This window comes from Pongo pygmaeus, chromosome 21, assembly GCF_028885625.2.
Source record: "Pongo pygmaeus isolate AG05252 chromosome 21, NHGRI_mPonPyg2-v2.0_pri, whole genome shotgun sequence".
NCBI lineage: Eukaryota > Metazoa > Chordata > Mammalia > Primates > Hominidae > Pongo > Pongo pygmaeus.
In genome coordinates, this window is record NC_072394.2 from 38,339,807 (window position 1) to 38,363,573 (window position 23,767).

Below are 23,767 nucleotides of genomic sequence, written 5' to 3' on the forward strand. Positions count from 1 at the left end.
CATCAAGGGGAATAAACCAATCATCTTTCCCTAAGGTGTCCCTTCTGATGCCAGCCTTCTGTAATCCTGTCACTCATATGGTTCTTCTGCTCTCAGCCAAGTCTTTAGTTGCAAAATGAATTTAGAAGGTCAGTTTAGATTTGCTTTTCCAAATGAGGTTTCTCAGTATACCAGAGTCACTTAATAAATTCTCTTCCAGGAGCCAGCTCAGGCTCCCTTGGGTTTCTTTCTACGTAGGTGAGTTCAGTCCTGAATACAGGTTAGGCTCAGAAAGAATTTTCTAGTGTCAAAGAGGGCCTCTCCTGTGCTTATTATTACTTATTGCTATATCTGTTTGAGTCGTGCTCTCACCCTGGGTAAACCTCAGTTTTAGGCCAAAGTGAGCCTCGGGGCACTGGAGTGGGCACCTCTTCGTTGCCATCCACACCTTTTCTCATGGGACTACACTGGCCTTATCGCAGGAACATGTCCTCCTCCCCTTAAAACAAAAAGAGCAGTGTGAGCTTAATTAGAATATGGATTATGGTGCCATAACAGAGAGAACAACATAGCTGGCTAAAATCAGAGTTTATTTCCCTCTCAGGATGAACTGCAAGTTACCCATGGTGGCTGTGCTCAGGCTCTGAAGGTCCCTGGGCCTTGCTCTCTCCCCGTTGTTCCCAGGCTCTGAAGGTCCCTGGGCCTTGCTCTCTCCCCGTTGTTCCACCAGGCTCTGAAGGTCCCTGGGCCTTGCTCTCTCCCCGTTGTTCCACCAGGCTCTGAAGATCCCTGGGCCTTGCTCTCTCCCCATTGTTCCACAGGGCTCTGAAGGTCCCTGGGCCTTGCTCTCTCCCTGTTGTTTCACCAGGCTCTGAAGGTCGCTGGGCTTTGCTCTCTCCCCATTGTTCCACCAGGCTCTGAAGGTCCCTGGGCCTTGCTTTCTCCCCCGTTGTTCCACTAGGTGCTGCTCTTCTTTGGCGTCCCAAATGGCTCCCCACCTTGCTTATCTTTCAGCTGCTGGGGAGGGGAGGGGAGGGGAGGGGAGGGGAGGGGAGAGGAGGGGAGGGGAGGAACGTATGCTCTTTCCTTTTAAGCTACAACCCAGAATTGCCACACATCACTTCTTGTATCCAATAGGCAGAACATCTGCCACCCCTCTCTCAAGGGAACATGAAACATGAACTCTTACTATGGAAGAAGTGGAGAAATAGTGTTGGGAAGGGCATTGCAGCCTCTACCACATGAGCTAAGAAAAATGAAGGGCTTGAGGAGGGAGGGGTTATTGGAGGGCCGTCCTGGGTTGGTATCTGGGTGGGACCCATGGTAGGGGACTGATAGGAGATGAGGTTGGGAAGGTAGACATGGTGAAACGACAGTGGCAGACCCTGACTACCACTTCTCTGATAGGCAAAGAAAACCCCTCCAAGCCCTTATCTGCTTCTGTTCTGCCCTTGAGCTGCCACCCCCTTGTGCAGATCAGAACATGCTCTGGTCACTGCTTGTCCCAGCCTCGTGGCTGAGCTCTGTGGTGTACAAGCAGTTACCCCATAGGTGGTGGTGATGCTATTCTTTTCCCTCCTGGAAGCGGCGGTCTGATGACAGTTGTCCCTCTGCTCTCATAAGTCAGTGATTGGATGGAATACTCAAGAGTCAGCTGTATGGAGGAGCAAGAGGGCCTCTGGTATTTCTCCTGATGGACACCTGCAGCTTGGGGAGAGGACAAGTGGCCATCTTGGAGGAAAGCCTCACCCTGCTTAGGTGACAAGCTGCTCTCTGATCCAGAGCCCTGGCAGGAAGTCACTCTTTGTCCAACCTAGTCAGGGCAGCTGGGAGGAAGCTCCACAGCCAGTACATGCTCTGTGGGTCATGGAACAATTGGTAAAGCTGTCCAGAGAGAGAGCTGACAGCAGACCAGCGACCAGCACTGCTTTCCAGGGAAAGAGTATTGCAAGCAAGATAATAACAGCTGACATTTGAGTACTTCATGTGCTGGGCGCTGTTCCAAGTTCGTTACTTGTATTGTCTTATTTAGTCATCAGAACAAACCCTCTGAGGTGGGTGCTGTTATGCCTAATTTATGCTGTTATTCCACTGTGGTTTCGGAGTGTGGTTGATATGATTTCAGTGATTTGAATTCATTGATACTTGGTTTATGGCCAAGCATGTGGTCAATTTTAGATTATTTGCCATTTGCAGATGGGTGGAATGTATAGTTTGTCATTGCTGGATTTAAGTCCAGTATTTCTTTGTTTTTTGCCTCAATGATCTTTCTAATGCTGTGTCAGAGGGGTGTTGAAGTCCCCCACTAAAGTTATGTGACTAAGTCTTTCTTTAGGTCTAGAAGTACTTGTTTTAAGAATTTGGATGCTCTAATGTTGGCATATTAGGCGTCTATAATGCCTAATTTATAGATTAGAAACTAAGGTGCAGATGAGATGGATTAACTTAAACCAATATTTACAGCTCTAGCAGGTGGTGGAGCCATGATTTGAATCTGTTGTGAAGCCCATACTCTCACTTTGAGGCTCTGCTGACTTTTGTGATTCCAGGGAAGAGTGCCTGTCCCAGGCTCTGGAGTGGGAGATAGGAGTGCCTCTCTGCAGGAGACTTCCTGTGCACCTGGCAGTCTGGGGATTTCTGCCTGTTGTCAACTTGTCTACCCCTGTTCCTCAGGAACTCACCTGCCTTAGCTCAGTCCTTGCTGGGCAATTTTCTGTGTCTTCTCTAGGGCCTGCAAGTTCTGCCACTGGAGTTTACAAATGACCACCATCTTTAGCCAGATAACTAGGTGTGCCCTAGCATTGGGCAGTTTTCCTCTACATCTTGCCCTGTCTGTCTCAAGGATTTAGGACCTAGATTATGTTGCTGCTTCAGGCAGTTCCGCTGCTGACAGGATAAATTCTGTTAGCATTTCACTAAGCTGATGGGTATAATTACTTTAGTTGGAGGTCACTAAAACCTAAAAATTATTGATAGCTTTTTTGAAATTCAGAAGGCATCTGACCATGTTTTGCCAATCTACTGTCTTTGGGCCTTGGTTTCTTGGTTTTAAAAATGAGTGATTTTACAAATTGGTCTAAGTTCTCTCCTAGCTTTCATGTTTGTTGATTTTCTTTCTAGTTGCAGGGTATTTTACCAGTTAAGGAGCTGAAATACCCTTAAGTCCTATGTTCTCTATCCAGTAGATCAACTCTGCCTATAGATTCCAGGCTTGCCAGCCGGTAGGCACCGCCCACTGTTCCTTTCTGATGGTTACCAAGTGCTAATTTGGGAGAGGGGCCTGGGTTGCAGAGCAGACATGGTGCTGGAGAGTCAGACCAATTTGCTTCTAAATACCTATGTGATGTCAGGTGGGTGATTTCACCTCTCTGAGCTTCAGTTTCGCTGCCTGTAAAATGGGAATGATGTACACACAAGTTGTTGTAAGGATTAAATGAGATATTTGTGGTTTCCTTGCACACAAGTGCTTAGTTAAAATGGAATCTGATTGTCTACCCTGCCCCACACCTGCTTTGTGGATATCTTGATTCCATATCAGAATCACTTGGAAAGTTTTAAAAATCCTGATATCCTTGAAAACATTGTGCTAAATGAAAGAAACCAGACACAAAAGGTCACATATTTATGGTTCCATATTTATGAGATATCCAGAGTAGATAAGCCCATGGAGTCAGATGCAGGTTGGTGGGGCTGAGGGGAGGGGCTTAGGGGAGGGGAAATACTGCTTAATGGTAAAGGGTTTTACTTTGGAGTGATGGAAATGTTCTTAGAACTATATCAAAGTGGTCGTACAACATTGTGAATGTACTAAATGCAACTGAATTGGTTGTTTTTCTTTACAGCTTTATAGAGACTTAATTGTACAATGAACTACACATATTTAAATGGTATAATTGGTGAGATTTGACATACGTTTATACCCAGCTATCACCACAGTCAAGATAGTAAACATATTCCATTCCCTCCGAAACTTTCCTCATGCCCCTTTTTAGTTCCTCCTTCCCACTTCTCCCCTCCCCCTGAGCTCCAGGCAACCACTATTCTGCTTACTGTTACTTATGGTGTGTTTTCTCTCTCTTTTTTTTCCCCCAAGACAGAGTCGCTGTGTCACCCAGGCTGGAGTGAAGTGGCACGATCTCAGCTCACTACAACCTCTGCCTCCTGGGCTCAAGCGATTCTCCTGCCTCAGCCTCCCAAGTAGCTGGGATTACAGGCATGAGCCACCACACCCGGCTAATTTTTGTATTTTTAGTACAGATGGAGTTTTATCATATTGGTCATGCTGGTCTTGAACTCCTGACCTCAGCTGATCCGCCTACCTTGGCCTCCCAAAGTGCTGGGAGTGAGCCACCACGCCCAGCCGGTTTGTTTTCATTTTCTAGACTATTGTAGAAATGGAATCCTGCAGTGTGCACTTGTTTTGTCTGGCTCCTTTCACCCAGCATACTTTGAGATTCACTTATGTTGCTGTTTGTACCTGTTTTTTTATTTTTATTTTTTGAGATGGAGTTTCACACTGTCACCCAGGCTGGAGTGCAGTGGCCAGACCTCAGCTCACTGCAAGCTCCGCCTCCTGGGTTCGTGCCATTCTCCTGCCTCAGCCTCTCGAGGAGCTGGGACTACAGGTGCCCGCTACCACGCCCGGCTAATTTTTTTGTATTTTTAGTAGAGACAGGGTTTTACCATGTTAGCCAGGATAGTCTCAATCTCCTGACCTCATGATCCACCCGCCTCGGCCTCCCAAAGTGCTGGGATTACAGGCGTGAGCCACCGCGCCCAGCCTGCTGTTCCTACCTTTATTGCTGAAAAGTCTTCCATTGTATGGATACATCATGAATTATTTGTACATTCACTTGATGGACATTTGGGCAGTTTTCAGTTTGGGGCGATTACAACTAAAACTGCTATGAGCCTTCATGTATATAAGTCTCTGTGTGGACATAAGTGGTGCTTTCTCTTGAATGAATATGTTGTAGTGGATGGCAAGGTCATAGGATATATGTACGTGTAAACTCTTGTTGATATCTAAAAACTAAGGCATGGTGAATTACTTGAAATCCTACAAATATATTTGGTAAGAGAAGAAGAAACTACTGGATTTTTTTTGTTTGTTTGTTTTGGAGACAGATTCCCACTCTGTCGCCCAGGCTGGAGTGCAATGGTCCGATCTGGGCTCACTGTAACCACCGCCTCCCCGATTCGAGCAATTCTTCTGCCTCAGCCTCCCAAGTAGCTGGGATTACAGGCATCTGCCACCACACCTGGCTAATTTTTATATTTTTAGTAGAGACGGGGTTTTGCCACGTGGGCCAGGCTAATCTCAAGCTCCTGACCTCAGGTGATTCACCTGCCTTGGGCTCCCAAAGTGCTGGGATTACAGGCATGAGCCACCGTGACCGGCTACGACTGAATTTTTCTTTCTTTCTTTCTTTTTTTTCTTTGAGATGGAGTCTCGCTCTGTTGCCAGGCTGGAGTGCGATGGCACGATCTCGGCTCACTGCAGCCTCCGCCTCCTGTGTTTAAGCGATTCTCCTGCTTCAGCCTCCTGAGTAGCTGGGATTACAGGCACGCGCCACCAGACCCAGCTAATTTTTGTATTTTTAGTAGAGACGGGGTTTCACCATGTTGGTCAGGTTGGTCTTGAACTCCTGACCTTGTGATCTGCCTGCCTCGGCCTCCCAAAGTGCTGGGATTACAGGCGTGAGCCACCGCACCCAGCAACGACTGGATTTTTCAATGGTGAGACTATTAATTTTGAAAACTGATCTCAGTAGAGTGGTAGGTGGGAAGTTTTTAGAATGTAATTAGGAAAAACTGTGAAGGGAGAAGTTTGGACAGGGAGGATTGACATCTTAAGGAGTTTTGTTGTAGAGTAGGAGGATGAAGTTTTGGTATTTAGAAGGCATGAACTGTTCATTTAAAAATAATTTTATGTTATATGAGTGGTACTTCAATTTTTAGAAAAAGAATGAAACAAGCAACAGAATCCTGGCTGGACGTGTGGCTCACATGTATAATCCCAGCAATTTGGGAAGCTGAGGCGGCTGGATCACCTAAGGTCAGGAGTTCAAGACCAGCCTGGCCAACATAGTGAAACCCCGTCTCTACTAAAAATACAAAATTTAGCCAGGTGTGGTGGTGTGTGTCTGTAGTCCCAGCTACTCTGGAGGCTGAGGCAGGAGAATCGCTTGAACCCAGGAGGGGAGGTTGCAGTGAGCTGAGATCGCGCCACTGCACTCCAGCCTGGGTGACATGGGGATGAAAACAACAACAACAAAAATCAGATCCCCAGGTGATTACAGTATGTAGCCAGGGTTGAGGAACAGTGATCTAAGTAGAGTTTTGCAAACTTGTCTATAAAGGGCCAAATAATAAATACTTTCAACCTTGGGGTTGAAAGGTCTCTGTCCTTACTTCTCAGCTCTGCTGTTGAAGTGTGAAAGACATGTAACCAATGAGCATGGCGTGTTTCACTAAAATCCATTTACAATAACGGGCCATGGGCCAGAGTGTGCTGAGCTGGACTGAAAGGCTAAGTGGTGGAGGCGTGGCTCTGCCTCCAGACTGGAGCAATCTGCTTCAGACTTCCCAGGCAGAGCCAGGCCCATCGGACATGCTTGCTTAGGAAAAGAATAAGCACCCCAGCATTGAAAACAAAATGTGAAAATGCCAACATTTGTGTTTAATTCTAGCTACAAAAGACAAGGAAAAGAATAAAGAGAAGAAATTCAAGGAGTTTGTGAGAGTGAAGCCAAAGAAGAAAAAGAAAAAGAAAAAGAAAACCAAACCTGGTAATTTTTTTTCCTGAGGGTTTCACTTAGGTTTCCTTACTATGAATGGGGAGGGGTTGCTTTCTCCCATTATGGCCTCTGGGCCTGCGCTGAGCAGAGGAAGGACCAATAGTCTCTTACCAGGGCTTGTGGGCTTAACCTAGTATGGGCCCTGGAAGGGGAGGCATCCACTCACCCAGGTGTTACAAAGTCCTGCTGGCGTTGAAAAGCCTTCTCACTTGCTGCCTTGGCCAGTGTGCCCTGCTGCAGGATGGTACAGATGAAGGCATCGAAGTGTAAGCAGATGTGCAGGTGAATGATGGTATTTGTTCACACACGACTCTTAAAACACATCTTTGAGCCCTCTTGAGAAAGGATTCCCTTCTTAAAAACTGTGTCTAGCCCTCACAAAAATGTTTAGAAAAATCTGTATTCTGACTTGGGACTTAAAGGATGCCACGTTTTATTCTCGGTGTATCTTCTAGCTTAGAAAAACAATCTTATCAGAAAAAGAGGAGAGGGGCAATGCTTAAGAGGAGGCGTTTGGGCCCCTACTTCTGCTCTCCACACCTCTTTTTGGTTGAATTGTCCCTGAGCCTTTGTGCTGCTTGAAAAGGAGGTTTGTTGGTTGGATGAGATTGATTCTAGAATGCAGCAATGTTAACTAGGGTTATTCATTCCTTCCTGATCCTGTTCTTCCAGAATGCCCCTGCAGTGAGGAGATCAGTGACACCTCCCAGGAACCTTCTCCACCCAAGGCATTTGCTGTTACCAGGTGTGGGTCCTCACACAAGCCAGGGGTCCATATGAGCCCACAGCTTCATGGCCCAGAATCTGGACACCACAAAGGGAAAGTGAAAGCATTGGGTAAGGAGGCCCTTCTGTCCTGATCATTTGCTGATCATTTATTGGAAAATACAAGCATACCTGGGAGATATTACGGGTTTGGTTCTAGGCCACTACAATAAAACAAATAAAGCTGGTCACACATAATTTTTATTTTCCCAGTGTTTACAAAACTTATGTTTATACTATATTGTAGTCTCTTAAGTGTTCAGTAGCATGTCTAAAACAATGCATATACCTTAATTGAAAAATATTGCTGTGGTGAGAAATGTCAAGTTTTTTGGAGTAAGTCCTCAAAAGCAGAGACAACAAATACAGAAATGGACAAGTGGGATTGCATCAAGCTGAAAAGCTTATGCACAGCAAACTAAATGATTAATAGAGTGAACCAAAAACCTACTGAATGAAAGAAAATATTTGTAAACTATTCATCAACAAGAGATTAGTAACCAGAATATATAAGAACTCAACTCAATAGAAAAATTATTCAATGTAAAAATTGGTGACCAGGCGCGGTAGCTCACGCTTGTGATCCCAACACTTTGTGAGGTGAGGCAGGTGGGTCACTTGAGCCCAGAAATTCGAGACCAGCCTGGCCAACATGGTGAAACCCATCTCTACAAAAATACAAAAAATTAGCCGGGCGTGGTGGTGTCTGCCTTGTAATCCCAGCTACTCGGGAGGTTGAGGCAGGAGAATCGCTTGAATCTGGGAGGCAGAGGTTGCAGTGAGCCAAGATCACGCCACTTCACTCCAGCCTGGGTGACAAAGCCAGACTCCATCTCTAAAAACAAAACAAAACAAAACAAAAAAAACGGTAAAATATGTTATATATGTATATATACACACATGTATATATGTAAAAAAAATTGGTAAAATGTTATATATATATACACACACACACACACACACACACACATACACACATATATATATGCGCTCAACCTAATATGGGCCCTGGAAGGGGAGGCACCCACTCACCCAGGTGTTACAAAGTCCTGCTGGCATTGAAAAGCCTTCTCACTTGCTGCATTGGCCAATGTGCCCTGCTACAGGATGGTACATATGAAGGCATCGAAGTGTAAGCGGATGTGCAGGTGAATGATGGTATTTGTTCACACACACGACTCTTAAAACACATCTTTGAGCCCTCTTGATAAAGGCTTTATATATATGTATATATATACACACATATATATTTATATTTATATTAAAATATATATATATATTGTTTTGTTTTGTTTTGCTTTGTTTTTGTTTTTGAGACAGAGTCTCGCTCTGTGGCCCAGGATGGGGTTCAGTGGCGCGATCTTGGCTCACTGCAATCTCTGCCTCCCAGATTCAAGCGATTCTCCTGCCTCAACCTCCCGAGTAGATGGGATTACAGGCGTGCGCCACCACACCCGGCTAATTTTTGTATTTTTAGTACAGACAGGGTTTCACCATGTTGGTCAGGCTGGTCTTGAACTCCTGACCTCGTGATCCACCCACCTCGACCTCCCAGAGTGCTGGGATTACAGGCATAAGCCACCGCGCCTGGCCTGTTACATTTCTTAAAACTTTCTTTGAGATAAAATTAGTTTAGTTCTTCCATATGTTCTGAAAAATGTGACATATGTGTTCATTAGATCAATCTTGTTTTGATGTAATGTTCAGAAATTTGAACTAGCAATACATTTCATTATGTTAACTGACAATTTAAAAAATGAAAGCTGAGTGCAATGTCCCACACCTGTAATCCCAACACTTTGGGAGGCTGAGGCGGGTGGATTGCTTGATCTCAGGAGCTCAAGACCAGCCTGGGCAACATGGCAAACCTTGAATCTACAAAAAATACAAAAAAAGTTAGCCGGGTGTTGTGGCATGCACCTGTAATCCCAGCTACTTGTGAGGCTGAGGGGGGAAGAACACCTGAGCCCAGGAGGTCAAGGCTGCAGTGAGCTGTGATCATGCCACTGCATTGTGGGAGAAAGAATGAGACCCTGTCTCAAAAATAAATAAATAAAATAAAAATAAAAAAAATAGAAAAATACTTTATTGCTTGAAAATGCTGATAGACACAAAGTGAGTATTTGCTTTTGGAATAATGGTGTCAATAGACTTTCAGGGTTGCTGCCACACACCTTCAATTTGTAAAAAAAAAAAAATACAATATTTGTGAAGTGCAATAAAATATTAATAGTTATGCCTGACTTAGAACAGTGTCTGGTTCAGAACAAGCGCTTAGTAAAAGTTAGCTGTGATTATAACTAATCAGGCATCAAGTGATTCTGCTTCTGATTATCCCTGGAATCTTCCTCTTCCTCATTCCTCACTGTCTACAGTTTTTGTTTTTGATTTTTGTTTTTGAGACAGAGTCTCACTCTGTCACCCAGGCTGGAGTGCACTGGCGTGATCTTGGCTCACTGAAACCTCTGCCTCCTGGATTCAAATGATTCTCCTGCCTCAGCCTTCCCAGTAGCTGAGATTACAGGCGCTCACCACCACACCTGGCTAATTTTTTTGTATTTTTAGTAGAGACAGGGTTTCGCCACGTTGGCCAGGCTGGTCTCAAATCCTGGGCTCAAGTGATCTGCCCACCTTGGCCTTGGCCTCCTAAAGTGCTGGGATTACAGGCGTGAGCCACTGTGCCCAGCCTGTTTGTCTTTTCAGACAAAGTCTCACACTGTCATCCAGGATGGAGTGCAGTGGTGTGATCATAGCTCACTGCAGCCTCAAACTTGCAGGCTCAAGGGATCCTCCTGCCTCAGCCTCCTGAGTAGCTGGGACTATAGACATGCATCACTGTGCCTAGCTAATTTTTTTTTTTTCTTTTAGTGGAGATAGGGTTTTGCCGTGTTGCCCAGGCTTGACTTGAACTCTTGAGCGCAAGCAATCCTCCTCCTTTGGCCTCCCAAAATGTTGGTATTAGAGGCATGAACCACCATGCTCAGCCTTTGTTTACAGAGTTTTAAAGGTAGCTCTGGATACAGACAGACTGTAAGCCAGGTCCTGGCTGGATGGGGTGAGGCTGAAGAACATGTTAGAGTTGTCAGGGATGGTGGTCTGTGTGGTTCTTGGGGAGTTGTAGCTCCTCTGCCACTGAGTTTTATGATCTTGAGTAGCCACTGCCCTTGGGCTTCATTCTCTCAGTGAAATGAGGAAGTGGAGTTGAGTTCACTGCCAGGCAGCATGTTTGGGCTGTTACTAAATGACAGATCCAAGGACAGATCGGCATCCTCGTTTCCTTGCCCTATGAATGTTCTTGCTTGGAGGTATGGGACTACAAGGTCATTTTTCATTCTTGACAATCAAAGGTTTTTTAATTTTATAACCTAAAATAGTAACTATTGTTTTCCCTTTCCTCGTAGAGGAGGATAATTTGAGTGAGTCCTCTTCTGAGAGCTTTCTCTGGAGCGATGATGAGTATGGCCAAGATGTGGATGTGACCACCAACCCAGATGAGGAACTTGATGGGGATGACCGCTATGACTTTGAGGTGGTCCGTTGCATCTGTGAGGTCCAGGAGGAAAATGACTTCATGATTCAGGTAGGCAGATCTTCCAGGAAACAGGTCTAGAGAAGCACAAACTGGTCCTTGGAGGGAATTTTGAGGCCAGGAACAATGGCAAGTCATAACAAAGCCCCAGATACGCAGCATGAACAGCAGCAGACTGAGCTTTGCTTTTTGGTTTGGCTTCCTCAGAGTTCCAGGCTGCCATACATAGCCCATTGATGGAGTAAGAGAGGACTTTAGGGATCACTGAGTCTAAACCTCTCATGCTCTGCTTGAGGCAGCTGGGACCCGCAAATGGGAAGGGCCTTGCCTGTGGTCACAAAGTGAGGAGTTGAGCAGCAGAGACTGAAATCTTTGGAGTGGCAGTTTAATCTTCCCATGGACTCTTATCTTCTCTTTGAGGTAAATTTTCTTTAAGATCCAAAGTCATGCAGGCTGGCTTTATAACTTCTATGTTTCTTTTTCTTTATTTTCCTGACATGTGAGTCTGTCGTCTCCATCTCTGAGATGTACCTGTGGTGGGTGGGACCTCCTTACCTGCTTGGGGAAACCATGCCTGGCCAGCACCTGCCTGCCCTGGCCCTTGTCTGTAAATCGCAGTTCTGGGAGAGGTGGCGCTGGCTGGCTGGCTCCTAAGGGTGTCAAAAGTTCCCTGGGTGTCTTGACAGTTGCCCAACTGGCTTGGGAAGCTGAGTTTTTAAAAGTCATGGTTATATTGGTTAGGATTTTTTTTTAGGGGCAAGTACAAATATTATTGGGAAAATAGACTGGGTCCTAGGACTCAGAGGCAGGGCTGCCTTCAGGCTCAGAACCTGGAATTCGATCTTGAGGGCCTTGGTCTGCCTTGTTTCCTGCTTCTCTGGAGTCCTTTTGGTTCTTTTTGATTTTACTCCTTGCTTATTTTCTTGGAAAACGCAAAATGGTTACCTTTGGCCTCGCCCCAATTTTACATTTTTGTGTTCAAGAGACTAGGTAGACCAAGGTCAGAATCTTAGTCCCAATTCTAAATTTCTGAGAAAGCAATTCCAGCCAAATTTAGATCAGATATTAGTTTTTGGGACAGTCACCTGTGGCCAGAGGGGAAAGAGGTTTGTTATGGATCAAATGCTCTCCCCGGTCTAGTTATCTGGTCTGGTGGTAGTAGAGCTTACAGATTATCGACAGGGGCAAAAAGACTGCCTGGGGCCTGCCTGTGTTATATTATAGCGTTAATGGGGGTTCAGGGATTGTTCCCAGTAAAGGGGGTGGCTGCCCATCATCCAGTAAGAATCTGTATAGCCTATTGAGATTATGAGAAACAGGCCCAGCCCCTTTGGCTTGCTTTCTGTGATAGAATATTATTTCCTTGCCCTTTCAGTACTGTAGGTTGGCATGGGTTTTTTTTTTTTTTTTTTTTTTTTTTGAGACAGAGTTTCACACTTGTTTCCCAGGCTAGAGTGCAATAGCGCGATCTCGGCTCACCACAACCTCTGCCTCCCAGGTTCAAGTGATTCTCTTGCCTCTGCCGCCCGAGTAGCTGGGATTACAGGCATGTGCCACCACGCCTGGCTAATTTTTGTATTTTCAGTGGAGAAAGGGTTTCTCCATGTTGGTCAGATTTGTCTGGAACTCCCGACCTCAGGTGATCCACCTGCCTTGGCCTCCCAAAGTGCTGGGATTACAGGCATGAGCCACCGCGCCTGGCAAAATATTTTTGTTATGGTAATTTTTTTTTGAGACGGAGTCTGGCTCTGTCAGCCAGGCTGGAGTGCAATGGCTCAATCTCGGCTCACTGCAACCTCCGCCTCCGGGGTGCAAGCGATTCTCCTGCCTCAGCCCGAGTAGCTGGGACTATAGGCGCCTGCCACCATGCCCGGCTAATTTTTGTATTTTTTAGTAGAGACAGTATTTCACCATATTGGCTAGGCTGGTCTTGAACTCTTGACCTTGTGATCTGCATGGCATGGATTTTTGAAATTCACTTTTGGATCTTGACTTAATATGCAGTTGCATTTTTTCCTCTCATCTTTGAATTTGTTGTCTTTGTACTCAACAGTCCCCTTTCCTTTTATTTCTTGAAACATTGGGACTTTTCCGTAGCTCTTTAAACTTTCAGAACAACTAGAGATGAGTAGATGCATTTGGTTTTTTGCCTTTTATTTTCCCAGGGCTTTTAGAAAACACTAGTATTTTGAAAAAATTATAGATTCACAGGAGATTGCAAAGAAATGTACAGGAAGGTCCCATGAATTCCTCTGCTGGTCTTCTTCCCATGTCAAAAGCCCGTAAACCCACAGTAGGATATCAAAACTACAAAACCAGTTGACATTGGCACAATCACTAGAGCTTATTGAGATTTTACCAGTGATATACACATACTCATTTGTGTGTGCATATAGCTCTGTGTGCTTTCATTACGAGTATAGCCTTGTGTAATCACTCCCACAATCAAGGTACTCAGGTATACTAAGACCATGAGATTCCCTCCTGGTACCCATACTTTGTAGCCATACTTATCCCTAACCCTGGAAACACTAAACTGTTTTAACTGTCTATAATTATGTAATTTATGATTCTTGGTTAATGGAATCACATGGTATGTATCTTTTTGAGAGAGGCCCTTTTTACTCTGTATAATATCCTTGAGATTCATCCATGTTGTTGTGTGTTTCAGTAGTCATTTATTCTTATTGTCCAGTAGTATTCCATGCTATGGATGTACCACAGTCGTGCTCTTTTTGTTAATAGAACTAAAGCAACTCTATGGAGCTAAGGTAACTGGGTACAGCTGAGTAGTGATTTAAAGTTTCTGGAGTGTTTTCATAAATACAATCTCACCTCTAACAAGGCTATCTCAAGTCACTTATTTGGGAAAACAAAATTACGAAGATATGATCTCATTCATTGTTGTAGAACCATTAAATAAGTCATCAGATTATGATTTGAACCCAGGGCACCCAGTCAAGTGCTCTTTCCCTATGGGGCCTTAGCTATGGGGATTTACATTTACAGTTGAGAAGTGAAACAAGAAAAATTTGTTTTTGAAACATAATAGTACCATCTAGCCTGGCTGACCAACCCTTCCCCAGCACCACCAGTAGACATGCGCATATACATACACACATACATACACACACTTTAGGCTGAGGGAGAGTCTTGTCTTTTTGAATAGCCTTCATAGTAACTTCTGGGATTCAAGGGTACCTGATATTTAAGACCTTTATTAAACCTTGGTTCAGTGGTTTTCAAACATTTTTGAATATCAGAACCCCTTTTCCTAATGGACTGTTTCATAGAACCCCAAAATGTGTAACAGGTAACAGCAATAGTTTTGAAAGTTCAAAATGGATAATCTTTACTTGTGAGGTCGGACATGTGAATGGTGGGCATATTCCCATGATTCTGATATGCTGTCAGAGCTATGAGTGACAGACAGTTGCTGACTTGGAGCACTTCAGTGGCTCATTTGTTTTTCTCTATTTGGTTATACAACAGTGAGACAAGCATGATGCACATGGCCATTGTCAGGGTGACTTTTCCTGAACAGCATGCTGTGTAGTTACTTTGATTAATCAGAGATGGGAGGACAAGCTCCGTTTTGAGGTCAACATAATACTGAGCTATCCTAGCAATACAAAATTGTATGCGGTGGTGGGCTTCATTGTCTTACCATTTGACTTGGAACATGTTTGAGTGTGTATCTTTTTTTTTTTTTTTTTAATTGTCCTATCTTAAAAACACACACATTTTGCAGACTCTCTGAAGCCCTGTGGACTACTATTAGATAATTGTTGGTTGGGCATGCTGTAATCCCAGCATTTTGGGAGGCAGAGGCGGGAGGATTGCTTGAGCCCAGGAGTTCAAGACCAGCCCAGGAAACATAGCAAGACCCTATCTCTACAAAAAAATAAAAAAACTAGCTGGGCATGGTGATGCATGCCAGCGGACCCAACTACTCCGGAGACTGAAGTGGGATGATCACTTGAGCCTGGGAGTTCAAGGCTGCAGCGAGCCCTGGTCGTTCTGTTGCACTCCAGCCTGGGTGACAGAATGAGACCCTGTCCCAAACCCCCAAAAAAAAGAAAAAAAATGTTATATAACATGAAGACTATTATTTTTTAGTAGATTTTTTTTAAGTTTGTTTTTAAAAGGACATTGAAGATCTTTAGTTTCTACTCTGTCATCCTTGAGCATATGCTCAGTTCTAGGCCTTTTTAGCCTGACAGATTTGCCCTTTATCTGCCTGTTAAAATCTTCAGTGGGTGAGTAATGAATGTCCCTCCTGGCAAGGCTATTCTGCCTAACAGTATGTAACCCATTTCTGATCCACTCTGGTACTTTCTCCATTGACTTTTCTATAAGTAGCAAGGATCTTGGGGTGTTTGAGGGTAGAGGTTAATATGCCATTATGTGCTATATGAAGAAACTAATTTCGGGGCAATTGGGGCCACCACGAGCATGGCAGAGTCAGGAGCCAACTTGATCTCCTGCTTCCCAGGCTCCACAAGACCTTGTGTCTCGAGCTCACTTCAGAGCTTCTTCGCTTTTGTTCCAGAGGACTTTTCTGTGCTGTCCACCTGAACCAAGAGTGTCCACCTGGCTTTGTGTTAAGGAGGGACAGTTTCTGACTGTCCTGTCACTGTGAGCAACGTACCTTTTCCACTCAATAACTTTAGCAAAAGGCATAAATTTAGAGGGAGCTACCTAGAACAAATGCAGTTTAAACTTTTAAAATGTATTCACCATCTAATTAGGAAGACATGAATAAATTTTTCTTAAATCTTTACCTTAAATTGATATTTTGAATAACCCTAGAATACATTTAGAGTGTGTTTTCTAGAAGTGCATGTATTACTATAGAGAAATAACTTTTTGGATCATTGTCATTATATGAGTAGTATCAACATTGTTCATGTATATCACTATTTTATCTTATTTACCAGTGCTAATTTAAATCACTGGAAGATTAAAATCCTACTTAATAAATACGGTGTTTGAGAAATCTGGCTACCACATAAAAATGAACATCAGGAAATACATTTGATATTTAAATTATTTTAATTGCTGTAGAGCAGGTTTTGTTAAGCTTTTTCTTAAATGGCTAGATAATAAATTTTTAGGTTTTGAGGGCCATATGGTCTTGTTGCACCTACTGGATTCTTCTTCGAGCAGCTGTAGGCAATACGTAAAACAAATTTTCACCTGTATGGTTGGGTGCAGTGGCTCACATCGGAATACCAGCACTTTGGGAGGCTGTGGTGGGCAGATCACTTTAGGCCAGGAGTTCAAGACCAGCCTGGGCAACATGGCAAACTCTGTCTCTACAAAAAAATACAAAAATTAGCTAATTGTGATGGTACATACTTGTAGTCCCAGCTTCTCAGGAGGCTGAGGTGGGTGGATCACTTGAGCCTGGGCAGTCAAGGCTGCAGGGAGACGAGATTGTACCACTGCACTACAACCTGTTCAATAGAGTGAGACCCTGTCTCAAAAAACAAGCAAACAAAAACCCCTAAACAAATGAGTATGGCTGTGTTCACATAATACTTTATTTACAAAACAAGTCAAGCTGGCATTGGCACATGGGCTGTAGTTTGCTGACCTTTGCCCTACAACAACAAGTATTAATATGTATTAAGTGCCCAACTCCAGTAAAGATTTTATAGTAGTTTTAAAAAGAAGCCCATTTTAATGGCCTAGCACTGTGGCTCACACTCGTAATCCTAGCACTTTGGAAGGCTGAGGCGGAAGGATCGCTTGAGTCCAGGAGTTCAAAACCAGCCTGGGCAACATAGAGAGACCCCGTTTCTACAAGAAATTAAATAAAAATTTAAACAAAGAAGCCCATTTGAAAGTTTTGGTTATTTTAAAATTCATATTATTTGTTGGTACCTAATGCACTGACATAATTCAAAGTCCGGAAAGCACACAGAGAAATACCTTATCCCCACCTTATCCCCAACTACCCATTCCCTAGAGTCAGCCCTTATCAGTTTCTTGTATATCCTTCCAGAAACATTCTATGGCTAAACAAACAATAGCAAATGTATTTTTTCCTTTTAAAAATTTTTCGGTAAAATACACATAACATTAAAAGTTACCCTTTTTATTTTTATATTTTCCTATTTTGAGACAGGGTCTTGCTTTGTCACCCAGGCTGGAGTACAGAGGCACAATCACAGCTCATAGCAGCCTCCAGCTCCTGGGCTCAAGTGATTGTCCCACCTCAGCCTCCTGAGTAGCTGGGACTACATGCACACACCATCACACCTTGCTAATTTCTTTAATTTGTTTTGTAGAGATGGAGTCTCGCTATGTTTCTCAGGCTGGTCTCAAACTCCTGGCCTCAAATGATCCTTCCTCCTCAACCTCCCAAAGTGCTAGGATTACAGGTGTGAGCCACCCTGCCCTGCCTAAAAGTTACCATTATAACCATTTTTAAGCATGCAAGTCAGTGATATTAAGTACATTCACATTGCTTTGCAACCATCTCTTTTTTTGTCCAAATGCAAATGTTTGCATTTTATGTATAGTATTTTCTTTTCTTTTTTTTTTTTTGTGATGGAGTTTTGCTCTTGTCGCCCAGGCTGGGGTAGTGCAATGGTGTGATCTCGGCTCACTACAACCTCCAGCTCCCAGGTTCAAGTGATTCTCCTGCCTCAGTCTCCCAAGTAGCTGGGATTACAGGCATGCACCATCACACTTGGCTAATTTTGTATTTTTAGTAGAGACAGGGTTTCTCCATGTTGGTCAGGCTGGTCTTGAACTCCCGACCTCAGGTGATCTGCCCACCTCAGCCTCCCAAAGTTCTGGGATTACAGGCGTAAAACCACTGTACCTGGCCGCATGTATAGTATTTTTAACATCTTTTTTCATTTAGCAATATGTAAATTAAAAACCATTTTATTTTCTGCATAATGGTTGGATCATATTTTATTTTACTTAATTTATTTTATTTTATTTTTTTGACGGAGCCACACTCTGTCACCCAGGCTGGAGTGCAGTGGCATGATCTCAGCTCACTGCAACCTTCCTCTCGTGGGTTCAAGTGATCCTCCTGCCTCAGCCTCCTGAGTAGCTGGGACTACAGGTGTGTACCACCACACCTGGCTAATTTTTTGTATTTTTAGTAGAGATGAGGTCTCACCATGTTGGCCAGGCTGACCTCAGGTGACCACCTCCTGACTTCAGGAGATCCTCCCGCCTTGGCCTCCCAAAGTGCGGGGATTATAGGCAAGAGCCACTGCGCCTGGCCCATTTTTCTTTTTTTTAAGCTATATAAATATTTGATCCACCTGCAATTTTGCCAGGTATATAGTGAGAACTATGGCTCCTCATTGTACTAATACCATACCTCACTGAAATGCCACCTTTATTTACATCATTTCTAAATGCATTTGAATCCTTTTCTGGTTCTCTCTTCCAGCGATTCATCTGTCTGTATATTTGCTCGTACAATTCTATTTTAATTATTGTAACTTTATAATATTTTTAAAATATCTGGTATGGCTAGTGTCTCCTTATTGCTCTTTCTTTTTCACACATTTCCCAGCTGTTAGTTTTAGAATTTTTTCTAGTTCCAAAGCTATTAATTTATTATTTTATTGAGACTTTTTTTTTTTTTTCTGATATGGAATCTCACTCTGTTGCTCAGGCTGGAGTGTAGTGTGATCTTGGCTCACTGCAACCTCTGCCTCCCAGGTTCAAGCAATTTTGAACCTGCTTCAGCCTCCCAAGTAGCTGAGATTACAGGCGCCTGCCACCATGCCTCCCTAATTTTTGTATTTTTAGTGGAGATGGGGTTTCAAACATGTTGGCCAGGCTGATCTTGAACTTCTGACCTCGAGTGATCCACCCGCCTTGGCCTCCCAAAGTGCTGGGATTACAGGCATGAGCCACTGTGCCTGGCTGGGACTACATTCTTTTTATAAATTAACCCAAGGATAGTTGATATCCATATGTTAACTCTTGCTGTCCAGTAACAGGGTGCACTGTACCATTGACTTAAGTCTCTGTGTTCTTCAAATAGTATTTACATTTTTTTTTTTTTTAGAGAGGCAATACATGCTTATGGTTATTGTTAGGTATTTTATCTCTTAGTTTATTATTCTCATTCATTTCTTAATTTAAAGGAATAATGTGTTTTAGCTACATGCACATGAAAAAAGTTATCATTGGCCAGGCGCGGTGGCTCACGCCTATAATCCCAGCACTTTGGGAGGCCGAGGCGGGTGGATCATGAGATTATGAGATCGAGACCATCCTGGCTAACATGGTAAAACCCCATCTCTACTAAAAATACAAAAAATTAGCCGGGCATGGTGGCATGTGCCTATAGTCCCAGCTACTTAGGAGGCTGAGGCAGGAGAATGGCTTGATCCCAGGAGGCAGAGGTTGCAGTGAGCCAATATTGTCCCACTGCACTCCAGCCTGGGTGACAGAGCGAGACTCCATCTCAAAAAAAAGTTGTCATTTTGAAACTGAACTGTATTTGATTCATTTTTGGTGAATCCTGGTTTTCAAAACACGAAGTCATTGGTGAGACAGACTTTCATTTTTAATTGTTAGTCTGTTTTCTGCTACTGACTGCCTTTTTGTCACTTTACATTTCTTCTCTGACCCTTAGTTTCCTCATCTGTAAATTGAAGAATCTAAAACAGATATCTAAAGCCTGTCTTCCCGCTCTGCCCACGTTGATTCTGATGTGATTAACTTCCTAGAGGCCTTATATCTGCTCAGGGAAGCCCTCTTGATGCCGGGACCTATGTGACTCTCAGTGGTTGAGGACCGTCTGAGCTCTAGATTTCTAGTCCCTTGTGGCCAGGCTGGTGGGCCACCATCAAGGTCATGTCAGGAAGCTCACTGTCCACTTTCTAGGGCTAATTTGTTTGGTTGGGTAGTTAAAGGTTTAGGGTCATGGTTTGGAATTGCTTGAAGTGCCCTAGTATCTCCTTGGGAGTTCGCCTTTCCTTTTCATTCCCTCCTCTGGATCCTTAGCTCTCAGACCTACTATCCTCAGGCTGTCCACATGTCTCCCAGCGCCACCCTCATTATCAACTCCCTCCTTTCCCTCTCTGCCTTCTGGCCCTCTCCTCCTGTCCCCTCAATACTCAGGGAAGGAAGTGGAGCCTTGGGTTGAAAGAACTGGCTTAGCAACGAGTCAGGGTTATGTTCTCATCCACCTTTGCCTTTCAATAGCTGTGTGATCTTTGGTAAGGTTTAGAGAGAATAAATGCAAAGTACCAACCCATAATTACTCCAGCAGGGGTCTTAGTGAATTGGTTTGCTCATTAGTGGTTAATAGTATTAATAGCCGCTTATTACATAAAACTGTGTGCTGGGCTCTATAATAGGAGCTTTTACATATGACCCATTGAATCTTCACAAACAGCCCCAGGAGGAGGGTAGGAATTGTGTATCCCATTTTGCAGATGGGGAAAATAAAGCCCAGGGGAACTAACCTGTGCAAAGTCACACAGCTAATGAGTGTCTGAGCCATAATTCAAACTCAGCTTTAAGATGTCATTCGTGGGACTGAGGAACTGAATTTTTAGCTTAACTTGTTAATTTCAATGTAGAGCCACATGTGGCTAGTGGCTACCATATTGGACAGTGCAGTTCCAGATGTGTGGCAGCAGCTCAGTTCCACGTTAGTCAGGAGGGAGTGCTCCTTCCTCCCCTTTCCTTCTATCCTCCCACGCCCCTCCCCTCAGCAGGTGGGTCTTACTTTTGGATGGAGAACACCTTCTGAGTTTAATTTTTGTTGCTTCTTTAATTCTAACAGTGTGAAGAGTGCCAGTGCTGGCAGCATGGGGTCTGCATGGGATTACTGGAAGAAAATGTGCCTGAGAAATACACCTGTTATGTTTGCCAAGACCCTCCAGGTAGAGATTTCTGGAGTCAGGGATGTAACAGTATGTAGCCTTTTCCTTGGCACAGCTGGCTGTGACATATTCTAAATGTCTGTGGTCTTGAGACTCATTTCTTCAGCATTGGCTAGACTCCAGCTCTTCCTCGCGTCTGTTGCTATCCTGCCTGGTGGCCAGCTATCCTGAACGTAGCAATAAGAGCACATGTGTGAAGGGGCCCACCTAGTGGAAGGCCTGGCCTTGAGCTAGAACTTTTCCTTTTCTTTAATTATGGTTTTAAAAAAATTCATGAGGCCGGGCGCAGTGGCTCATGCCTATAATCCCAGCACTTTGGGAGGCCAAGGCGGGCGAATCAACTGAGATCAGGAGTTCGAGACCAGCCTGGCCAATGTGGTGAAACTCCGTCTCTATTAAAAATACAAAAATTAGCTGGGCATGGTGACAGGCGCCTGTAATCCCAGCTACTTGGGAGGCTGAGGCAGGAGAATCGCTTGAACCCAGATGGCGGAGGTTGCAGTGAGCCAAGATCATGCCAATGCACTCCAGCAGGGCAACAAGAGCTAAACTTTGTCTCAAAAAAAAAAAAAAAAAAAAAAAAAAAAAAAAAAAATAGCATGAGATCTACCCTCAACAAATTTTTAAGTTTACAATACAGTATTGTTGTTAATAACTATAAGCACAGTGTTGTACAGCAGATCTCTAGAACTTTCATCCTGCCTGACTGAAGCTCAGTAGAAAAATGTAGAAACTTCACAAGTTTGAGTGTCGTCTTTGTGTAGGGGCCATGCTAATCTTCTCTGTATTGTTCCTGTTTTAGTGTATGTGCTGCCGAAGTGGCACCTTTTCCTTTTCTTGAGGATTCATGAGGATGGGCGTGTGGGCTCTGTCTTTGGCTTTTGGGGGCTATTGGAGGGTTAGAAACTTGCCTTTGCCCCCTGTGACAACATCTGCCCTTCATCACATCACTGCCATCGTGAAGGGAGCAATGCCCTTGAGGGGAAGGAGGAAGGCATGGTTGGGTAGAGCCTGTTGCCACCCTGAGCACTGACTTAATTCCTTAGCAGGATCAGTTAGTTCCATGGCTGTAGGGGTCACCTGTGGCTCTTGATTGCTCCTTTCTAGAAGGGGTGGATTATAAATATGCAGTTCATTGTCTTGGTTTCCATGGGATGGTGACATTGTCTCCCATTACCACTTGTAAGGTTCTCCCCCAGCTCTAGTCCCCTGATTCCTTTAGAGCTAGACAGTGCTTGAGAGCCTCTGCTTCCATTACTCCTTTCTGTCCAATGAGGTGGGCCTGGTTCTCCTACTCCCAGTTTTGCTTATGAGGAAGAAATTGATCCTTGAGGATACAGTTGACTTTCCTCATAAAGCAAATTGGAATTAGAACTGGTTTGCAGAGCCAGATCTCTTGATTTTTGTTGGTTGTCTAGGGAGGGACTGGCCACCAGTTCATTTAACAGCAAGCAGGTCCCCTCTGGGCCTGAAGGCCTCTGTTGTGACACTGTCTCCTTGTACTAAATGAGTCCATAGACCTAGAAGCATCTGCCTCCACTTGTCTCTTTATCCCAAGGAAAGAATAGTCAGAAGATTTGACAGGTGAACAAACACAAGTCCAGAAGGGACATGACTGGCCCAAGATCACGCCACCAGCTAATGCCAGACAGGCGATGAGAACCAGTTGTCTCATACCTTTGTCTTGTAAAACAGGTAGTGCAGCTCTGAATCCTGCTGCTCTAGGCACTGCCTGCAGCAGCTGCCTCTGGGGTTCCCCCATATAATCCTGAAGGATCCTTAGCATACCTTTTAAAAATCTTTTTTTCCCTACCGTGTCTTTCTCTCTACTTTTCCTTCTTTAGAAGTCACACACACCATCTTCATCAAATCCTGTGCACTTACTGAACTTCTACGACTTTAATCGCCAATACTGTGAATAGACTCTTCCTTGAACTGAGCACAGCATGTCTGCCACAGGGTCTACCTTTATAGACTGACTCTGCAGAGGGCTGGACCAAAAGTTTAACAGATTCATTTTTTAAAGGCTACTTAAAAATATTTTTAACAGAATCAAGGTGTATCCCCACCATGTGTATTAGTAAAGCCAGAAGTAGCTCAAAGACCTTAATAGGAATCACCTGGGTGTTTCAGGGTTTTATAGATATTGACAGTCGAACAACAGTCTGGTTGAAAGCTTTTCCCTGGGACTTTGGAGCAGGTCATGTTGATAAGTCACATGTGCTTTTGTTTTCAGTCCTTCCTAAGAAGCCCTGTAACAAATAGGATGGCTGAAGCCATCCAGTTCCTATGTTGTTCTAATGAGTGGGTAACAGGTACAGAGAAGGGAAGGGGCCTGATCATCTGTAGAGTTAGGTGGTAGAAGGTACATTTGCAGGGGGACTTGAGGCATCTTTCCATTCATTTAAGTCCATTCAAGATGCCTTTTGCCAGGCACTGGGGATACAACCATGAACAAGATAGCTCCTACTCTTTCGGCTCTTAGCTGGGTTGGGAGCCAGAAACAGAAGTTAAAACAAGTGAAGTAAACAAGACTGTGTAAGGTAGTGATGAATGCCATGACAGGAAAATTGATAAAACAACTTGAGGCACTGATGATGCTCTCAACTTTGGGAAGTAGCAGAAGACCCCACTCCTGGGCAACATGGCAAAACCTCATCAAAAAAAAATGAAAGAAAGAGAGAAAGAAAAATTAGCCAGGCATGGTGGTGCACACCTGTAGTCCCAGATACTTGGGAGGCTGAGGTGGGAGGATCACCTGAGCCCAGGGAGGTTGAGGCTGCAGTGAGCCATGATCATAACACTGCACTGTA

General features: G+C 44.1%; 1 protein-coding gene and 1 non-coding gene across 5 annotated transcripts in view; one reads left to right on the top strand and one right to left on the bottom strand.

Moving 5' to 3' along the window:
- Window positions 1–23,767, top strand: part of PHF20 (PHD finger protein 20) — a 181,963-nt gene that overhangs the window by 137,861 nt on the left and 20,335 nt on the right. For all 4 annotated transcript variants that reach the window (XM_054467733.2, XM_054467736.2, XM_054467735.2 and 1 more), the window contains 4 exons: window positions 6,672–6,770; window positions 7,452–7,616; window positions 10,946–11,124; window positions 20,855–20,954. In XM_054467733.2, coding sequence (XP_054323708.1) covers window positions 6,672–6,770; window positions 7,452–7,616; window positions 10,946–11,124; window positions 20,855–20,954 — 543 coding nt within the window. The remainder of the gene's footprint in view (window positions 1–6,671; window positions 6,771–7,451; window positions 7,617–10,945; window positions 11,125–20,854; window positions 20,955–23,767) is intronic.
- LOC129022223 (U6 spliceosomal RNA) lies at window positions 21,674–21,779 on the bottom strand. Its single transcript, XR_008496306.1, has one exon. It is a non-coding gene; the product is annotated as a U6 spliceosomal RNA (small nuclear RNA).